At 39.5% G+C, this 9,181-nt stretch overlaps 1 protein-coding gene across 1 annotated transcript; it reads left to right on the top strand.

Annotated features, from left to right (window-relative positions):
- Positions 1 to 1,629: 1,629 nt before the first annotated feature.
- On the top strand, positions 1,630 to 9,181 carry prxl2b (peroxiredoxin like 2B). Its single transcript, XM_006783227.3, has 7 exons — positions 1,630 to 1,825; positions 2,241 to 2,445; positions 2,667 to 2,718; positions 3,644 to 3,707; positions 3,802 to 3,877; positions 5,146 to 5,264; positions 8,812 to 9,181. Exons 1-7 carry the CDS (start codon positions 1,763 to 1,765, stop codon positions 8,836 to 8,838), a joined length of 606 nt encoding a protein of 201 aa, XP_006783290.1. The 5' UTR covers positions 1,630 to 1,762; the 3' UTR covers positions 8,839 to 9,181.

Consider the following 9,181-nt stretch of genomic DNA (forward strand, 5'->3'; position numbering starts at 1 on the left):
GGCCTGCAGGATGTTCACCTTGGTACATGAGAGATGGAAACACCCCCGTAGGTATAGTGTATTAAATTTATTGTTACTGAGGTTGATATCTTTTTAATGAAATGGTTTCTATTTGGGGAAATGGTTAGATTGAAGGCTGATTTATTTATATAATCATTTCCCAGCAACAGTTGTTTGAAGTTGGTTTATATTGTAAGCTAAAGATCTTAAAAGAGAGAAAGAACCCCAATGACCCAATGAGCAAATAATTGGCAACAGCAGGAAGGAAGAACTTTTTTTTAACAGGAAGACCTTCAGCAGAACAGACTTAGGCAGGGGCAGCCATCTACGTTGACCAGCCTGAGCAGTGAGCAGAAAGAGACCGCAAATATTATACATCTTACACACATCCCATCAATATAGAAACATTTTTTTTGTTTAAGGTAGCAAGTAAGTGCACATAGTCAGTGATGTCTCATAACACAATGAAGTAGAAAGAATAGTTTCTCTACAGTAAGTAGAGAAACTATTTTCTTTTAAAAATCAATAAAATAAGCAGCAGAAAGAGAAGACAATAGCATCTTAAATGTGTACATAGGAATTTAATCATTTCAGATTTTTTTTCCCACCTTTGTCAAAAGTATCTCTGCAGTGGGGTCGACCACACCAGCCAAGACCCCAGGTGCAGGCTCTGCAAAGATGTCCTTTGGACAATCTAGCATATAACAGCAGGGCGCAAGATGCCAGCAAGCAGGGGATACATGGAACACCATAAGCAAGTGTCTGGCACTGTATACAAAAACATCTGTGCTGAATGTGGTCTCGAAGTCTGGAGGTCAAAATAGCACATCCCCCTAGGGTGGTTGAGAATGACCGAGTTAAGATCCTGTGGGACTTCCAGATACAAAGGGACAAACTGGTGATGGGTATCTAATCAGACGTGGCAGAGGAAGAGGGCTATAGTGCTAGATGTAGCTATACCAAGTGATAGCAACATCAGGAAGAAGAAACATGAGAAGCTCGAGAAATACCAGAGATGAGAGAAGAGCTCGAAAAGATGTGGAGGGTGAAGGCAACAGTGGTCCCGGTGGTAATCTGAGCACTCAGACAGGAACCCCCAAACTGGGCGGGTGGCTCCAGCAGATCCCAGGAACGACAACGGAGATCTCTGTTCACAAGAGTAGAGGACAGATAAAGACTACCCACAGGGCCTGAGGTGATTTCAGATGGAGTGGCACAACTTGCTGTGGAGTTAATAGAAAACAGAAGGCTGGGACATGGGATGAACTTAAAGAGCTATAAAATGGATATATAATCCAGCGAAGAGAGTAAACAGAGACCATGCAATAAAATCCCACCTTTGAGCTCACCTGTGCTGAACCTTGCACAACATATAGATAATACCACGACTGTAGGCACAGAGCATGGGTTCAGCTTAAAATTGTTCCGCACATGCTTCACATGTGCATCAACAGATATCTTAAAACAACAACTACTACACCGTGTTACAAAAGTAAGAAAGAAAAAAAGCTGTTTGTAGTACTCTCTGCACGTGCTGAAAGCGACTCGTAGCACGCCCCTTGATTGGTTGCGTTTTCAGTTCCAGTTGAATATGATTGGAGGTTCGTGTTGAGTGGGCGTATACGGATGTAGATGTTTTGCAACAATTTATGCGGGTGTAACAGACGTCTTTACTGTACAGTCACTCACTCCCGAAGTTTGTCACCTTGATCTGTGAACTTAATTCGTGGTGTTTTGGAGTCTTTTACCCGGCTCGGAGAAAATGGCGTCAGTCGACCTTGCTAAAGTTGGAAAAAACTTACTGAAGAGCGATGAAAGCGAGGAGGTGAGTTACGTAGATGGGCGGCTGCTGAGGGTTACAGCTGTGGGCTTTATTTATCGTTTCGGATATACTTGCTTCGCTTTTTTGTGCCCCCCACACCCCCCACACCCCCTTTTTTAATTTTTTTTAAATTAAGCTGTGATATGAAGTAGCAGACTTGTTACCCCGCCGAGGCAGCTAAATTAAACCTGTCCCCCCCAGCACTGAAACAACCGCTGAGTAACGAGGCCTCTAGAGTGACATAATGATGATGTTCGCTTGTGACATAACGTTTCATTTGCACATATAACACACAGGGCCAGCTCCTCATATGTTTACTGTGTGTGTGTGTGTGTGTGTGTGTGTGTGTGTGTGTGTGTGTGTGTGTGTGTGTGTGTGTGTGTGTGTGTTTTGCTGTTTCTTTCGGCTTGTCTTTCAGAAAGTAGAGCTCCAGTCTCTGTGGAAGGACCAGCCGGTGGTCCTCTTCTTCCTGCGCAGGTTTGGCTGTCAGGTATGTCGGTGGACGGCATCAGAGATCAGCAAACTGGAGCCAGACCTGAGGGCCAACGGGGTAGCGCTAGTGGGAGTCGGACCAGAAGAATTTGGGCTCCAGGAGTTCAAGCAAGGAGGCTTTTTAAAAGGACGTAAGCATCCTTAATCATTCAGTGCAGTGCATATTAATTTATCTTTTGGTAAGTTCTTATAAAAGCTGTCGAAAAATTAGGTTACACCAGACTAGTGGCCTTCTGTAACTGACTAGAATTTCCCTGCTGAGAGCATTCAAAATTGTCAGCAGCCACTCCTTCTGTGTGATTGTGAATAATCATTAATCAGCTTCCTTTTTTTTTTTTTTTTTTTTTTTTAGCCCTTTATGTGGATGAACAAAAGAAATGTTACAAGGATCTGGGCTTCAAACGGTGAGTGCAGTAAATGTAATTTATGAATTTTAACGGTATTTTCATAAGTTTTGTATGTTTTTCTACTGATAAAGACCCCCGAAGAGACAACACCAAAGTAAATATGTAATACTTAAACGAATAAATAATTAATAGAAACTTGTGATTTTTATAGTGGGTTCACAGTAAAAAAAGAAAAGCAAAAAGAATCAACAAAATGGGCAGTCTGTGCAATGAGCTAACAAAATTTTCTTCTGCAATATTACACATTTATTTATTTCAATTCAAGCCCAAAGAAGCATTTTTAATCATGTAGAAAAACAGAGATGTAATGTTTAAATTACACTTCTTACAGATCTTGGGAATTAAATGTATAGTTAAATCTCTTTACACTAACAGAAAGAAGAGTTTCACCCATTCTGGCCCACTTAGGATTAAAGTGACAACCCTGTTCTGGGTTTTAACCTGCTGGGGCCTTTATGTGTAGGGTTTACATGCTATTCCTTGTTTTGCATGGGTTTTACTACAATCAGTGTTAAATTAACTAGCTGTTGTAAATTAGCCATGCACCCCGGCAGGCGATTGTCTGCATGAGCTGTTGTCTTTGTATTTGTTACCCAGGGTGTACAGTGCTTCTTGCCCTATGACAGCTGGGGTAGTTTTCAGCACTACCTCTTGCAAACCTAAAATGGATAAGCTCCTAAGACCAATGCTTTGACCAAGATGTGATTTGCTTTAAATTGTCAAACTAACTAAAAAAGGAGTAACTTAAACAGTATTGATCTTGACTCAATTAATTCATTATAGTAAACAAATTTCACCAACCCAATCATTTTAAAACATCATCTTGGGATGTCATAACAGGAATCAAGAAAACATTCATCAAATCAAATGCACGAATATTTAATGTTCTGTAATGGAAAAGCTGTATTCTTGTCCCATTCAGGTACAACGCTTTAAGTGTGGTTCCTGCAGCATTGGGGAAAAAAGTACGAGATGTAGCAGCAAAGGTAGACATATTTGTCACTTTCGAAAATGAATTAAAAACAAAAGCGCAGTGGTACACGGTGACTTTTTCAAGCTGATAATTTTTGCTTTTTTCAGGCCAGCGCTGAAGGAATCCAGGGAAACTTCTCAGGAGATCTGCTCCAGAGCGGAGGCATGGTCATTGTGGCCAAAGGTAAACTGGGTGGACACCAGTGGGGTGGAGGGGTGCAACGGTCCATTTTAAGATTATGTAAAAGTAAGTGGAAAGGCGCTGATTGTTTAAACTTTTACCAAATAAAGATGACATATGACCACCTCCCCTGTACCCCTAATGACAAGTTTTGTTACCTCAGTCTATATCAATAAAGATGTGGTTTGACAACTATTAGCACAGGTTTCAGGTTTTAAGGGCATCCATGGTAAGCTGTATAGGCAGGGATCACCCTCGCTAACTTCTGATGAAAACCCAGGTATTTTGTTCTGGAAGCAGGCCTGAAGTATGACAGAAATGGCTCAGTTCAGTTCAGTTCAGAGGTTACCCCTAGTACCCATTCAGGAGATAAGGAGTTAAAACATATGACAAATTAGAGGATTTTCCTCATAATTCACCTTCTGGTTCCGCACTGAGTACAGAAAAGGTGTTCTGTCATTTTAAGTTGCATTTTTGTGGTGTGTCCTCTAGAGGGCAGTGCAGCATCACATTATGGTGACGCAGTCAGGAGCAGCATTTACTTCTAAATCCAGTTTTCCACAGGTCTGCTGACTATTCTTGCTTATTTACATGAAGTATAGGATTATTTTTCACTTGTTAGAATATATTAAGGTTAGATTCTTAGCTATATTTAAACATATAAAAGCAAATATGCTCACCAAATAAAAAGGCACAGTCCTATTTACATTACATATATACATTATAGCACAACATTAGGAAAACTAAGACTATATTAAAAGGGTTTTTTGACATTATTCAATTGATTTTACAATACAAATAAAATGGTTGGTCACTCTAATTCTCCCTCTTAGTGTGCCAAAGTCTTTTTACGGTGCGGTAGAACAGTTTGTCCTTATGGAAAAAGGCATCTGGTAGAGTAGGTAGTTGGTCACTTTGTCTGGTGTGTCTCCCAGTGTTAAAGCCTTGGCTCCACCAAAAGTACTTCAACACCGACACAGTAAACCATGTGAAGTTCTATTTCTATAATATTATTTTAACATTTTTCTGTGTTTGGAAGTAGTTTATCAAACAGAAGCTTTGTGTTAAACCAAACTGCACTATACATACAAGTTTGAAATACTGTTCTGTGTGTGCCGTAGCATTTTTTTATTTTCATGTATTTTGCTTTTAAAAAAGGATCCCTAGTGAGGCAACCAAAGCAAAGTTCCATTATTATATTGTAATAAACAGGGCCAGCAAGTTGTTTATATGATGAAAGTATCTAAGTGATTTATTTTTGCACTGCAAAGGTGGAGAAAAGGTCCTACTACACTTTATTCAAGATTCACCGGGAGATTACCTGCCTTTGGAGGAGATTACCAAGGCTCTGGGTATCTCAGCCACAGTAAAAGAAGGACAGAGGCCAGTGGTAAGGCATACCATGCATGTTCATGTTATAATTGATGCTATGAACTGAGCTGTAAAGCAAAGGGTTAAATGGGATAGAGCAAACTGGTGTCATTGTGTGTGTGAAAACACTGGACGGATCTAATCATCAGTTTCTTTCAACAGAGTCTGTTTTACGTCAGTAGAGACAAATGCATCAGAGTATCCTCTTCACAGACAATTTCACACTTATTACAGCATCTTCATGGTCTGTCAGTGTCTGTGTCAAAGGCCCCGAAACCTTTTAAACTTGACTGAAGATGTTCTCCGTACTTGAAAACACAGCAGTTATTTTACAGAGCCATATAATAGTGGTGCTGTAGCGCAAGCTGAAAAGCACAAGTGCTCTGCAGATTGAAATTATCACTATATTATGGAGGAATTAATATTTTTTTAGCAAGTCCTTGATCACTACCATCATCATTGTGTGTGTGTGTGTGTGTGGTAGATTACTCGTACAGCACAGCAGAAATGGGACATGTCTAGTAAGAGGACATGGGAATGACTGGCAGTACTGGCTGCGGTGACCATTTCTGTTGAGGTCATTGTTACCTCATGTGGTTTCCACCCTAATCATTTTGCCCTGTTTACATCCTTTTTCTTTTTTTTTAAACCCTCTGGTAGAGGCGACTCAGAATTTTCTTACCTAATGTGCACAGTGGGATTTTAAGAAGCTGGAAGGTCAGTGTTGTCATGACAGTGTCATAAATTGGTTACCACTGAGAGACAAATGATAAACAGCCTGTGGCAGGCAAACATGTTGTGAATGAAAAACAGAAACTACAGATATTTAATATTAAAACTACAACAGATTTAAAGTGTAAAACTGAGAAAAGTATCTTATTAGAGCACTATTGCCAAAAATGGTTATACTGAGGATTTGTTTTCTATAAAATGTCCTGACTCAACCTTATTGTGTAGCGAGCTCATAATCGTCGCTTCTCCTCCACCATGCGGCCGGCAATAGGCTCACTAGAGGCTCGCTGTAGCATCCATGTGATTCTCCTCATTGATTATGACCACTGTGATGAAGCGCTGCTTAGATTTCAGATACTTTAAATTTGAAGTTGAGCACTTACTTGGGAATTATGCTTCAGCAGTAACTTCAAACCCTTCTGAAACCCTACATTGTAAATTACAGCGTAACCTGACTTGGATTTTCCTAGAAATGTAACAAGAGGACAAGGCCTATGATTCCAGTCAGCAGTAAATCTACAACAATGACTGTTGCAAAGAGAGAGGATCAAAATTCCTCCGTAATCATGAACCTTTTAAATCATGGGATGTATCTTTTTTTGGAGGCTATGTAGTATTATGTAGTCTGCTTGCATAGGGATTTTTTTCTCAACAATAACATAAGTTCCTGTTTGCTTACTGCACTACCATCATTATGTTTATATGCAAAGTCTCAGCACTTAACAAATTTTTAGTGACAGATTGTGCCTGCTTTTTAACTGTTTGCTTACTGCAAACAGGAATTTAGTATCTATTACAAAACCACTAGTTAATGTTAACGTACAAAACCCAACTACACTATTTACTCTTAAATCTTTTGAGAGATGCTTTCTGGCTGGGGGCATCGCAAGAATATTGAAACAGGACTGTAATAAAAAGCTACAGCCAGGCTAAAATTAGCTTAATACAACAGAAAGAATGGAAATGGCTTGCTGTATCCAAACTTAAAAAAAGGTTTTGTACGTCTTATTCTGAGGCGATATTTATTATGTTCCCACAGAGCCAGGCTAGTCACTTGTTAGATAAGCTAACCAGCTGCTGATTGTGGTCTTGTGTATATAATAAAAACATCCACAAGAGTAACACTATGGAGTATGTAATATGTTCTGTTTGTCTGTTTGTTAGCAGTCTAGCATTCAGAGGTTTCAAGACATATTCACAGTTTGTGTCATGGCAGATAACAATAATGAGTTGATTTTATTTTGGTGAAAATGGGATCAAGGTCAGGCCAAAATCAGTAAAAACTTTATATTACTCACATGTGTTTTGTTTTTGGATTGTCTTTCAACCTGGGTGACAGGAGTACCTAGGTTGGCTAAGCATTTGACCTTGACTTTCACAGTCAGCACCCAAGGTCAAGGATGACCTCTAAAAAAGTTTCAAGAAGCCATATCGAGTAATATATATGACGCCATAACAGGCTGACATCAGCATGTCGTAATAAAAACATCATAAAACATCAAAGCTTCAGTATTGCTTCACTCTGCAGGGTGAGTTGTGCTGGCTTTGTGTTCTTGATAAGAAAGAATAATCTCAGGATTAAGTGTTCATATTGTTACACTTACAAATTTGTTTTGCAAAGTCAGAGCATTTGTTGTGTTTAATGAAAATGGTAACACTTATGCATCCCATTTCACCTATTCAGGCTACATCCATCAGTTAAACACAGCAGTTTATATGTTATCAGTTTGTAAGTGCAGGCATTGCACAGGTCTCCGACAGAAAGTGCAGTGTTTTATTTTTCTTTCCTTCTCTCTTCCCAAACTAAAAATAAAAAGCCCCACACCTGTCAGTTTGTATCAGTCATTGACAACAATAAATCTGAACTTTAATGAAGTAAAGGTCAGATCAGCAAACTGTTGTTTATCTCCTGTACAGCCATTTTCATTCAACTTAGATTCCCCCCGCCCCCTCCGGTCATCCACATCCTGATCGCTGTAGCTCTGAGAACCTTAGATATATTTTGATATACTTTGAGAAACTCTGCGTCAGAGAATGAGCCACATTGATTGCTGTGTTGGTATAAGATTTAAGATTTCAGTTTGATTTATAAGATTTCAAACAAAAAAAGTGGCCTAGCTTTATGTTAGTCTATTCACAAAACAAACTGCTCACAGATCATGGGCCTAACACTTTAAATTCTGCAGGGTTTGTCCTGTGATCGTTAGGGCTTTCGACATGCCCATCACATCCAGCACATGCTCTTCAACCCCTTTGCCTCTGAGCGCTATTGCTCGCTTCCCACAGAATCCACCATGTCAAAACTATTGCAACATGTCCCCATGATCTCTGACGACCAGCCGATGTCATCTCTGCAACCCACAACAGAATAGACCTTGTTATCTCTGAGGGGTCAAAATGTGTCAGGAACGAGTAAAAGTCACAAGCTGAATGTCTGGTTTGGAAAGGCCCGGGCAATGTTTTGTTAACAGAGAGAGGTCACAGGCTGGTCCCGATAAAACCACTAAGACCACTCATGGGTTTAGAAGTAATGTCTCTCCTCAAACCTTTCTGTTTACTTTGGAGGTTTTTCTATCTGTGCCCAGGTTTGGGAACTCTCAAACTAGATTTCCCACAAGAATGACTCGTGTACTAACTTGAGCAATCACTCTGAGGGACCGCAAACAAGACGCGGTGTTTAGACAAACAAGGCTTCCTATTGATGGAGCTTTATCCACAAAAGGTGATCGGTGAGCGGCATCTTTATCTATGAGCTGCTGCTTCTCCTAAATACATGGCTGAGGCTCATTATTTATTGTTCTCATTGTTTAATGCAACTTTGTCATCTGTTGCAGTGCAACGATGATGTTTGTACAAGATGATGACGGAGCTGCTCTTCGTACCTGAACTGCACGTCTCGCCTCTTTGGAAGATTCATGAAGTGGGATACCATTTAAAATGATTTACAATGAAGCATTAAATCACTACTAATATTCCAGTGCCACAGTTTTTAATCTATTGTTTGTTTGTTTTTTTAATAAACTGTAATGGTTTATGGTGCAACTAGAGTGCTCTAATCTTTGTTTTTACAACAGCTGGTATTTTAAATTTAAATTGTGTTTACATCACTGTGATTGTCTTTTTTTTAATATCCAGTTTATAAAGAACATGCTTTACTTTGTATGTGTCTAACAATATCTGCTCATTAAAAAGCCTTTGATTTCA

The sequence above is a fragment of the Neolamprologus brichardi genome, chromosome 5 (genome assembly GCF_056152115.1).
Source record: "Neolamprologus brichardi isolate AB-2024 chromosome 5, ASM5615211v1, whole genome shotgun sequence".
NCBI lineage: Eukaryota > Metazoa > Chordata > Actinopteri > Cichliformes > Cichlidae > Neolamprologus > Neolamprologus brichardi.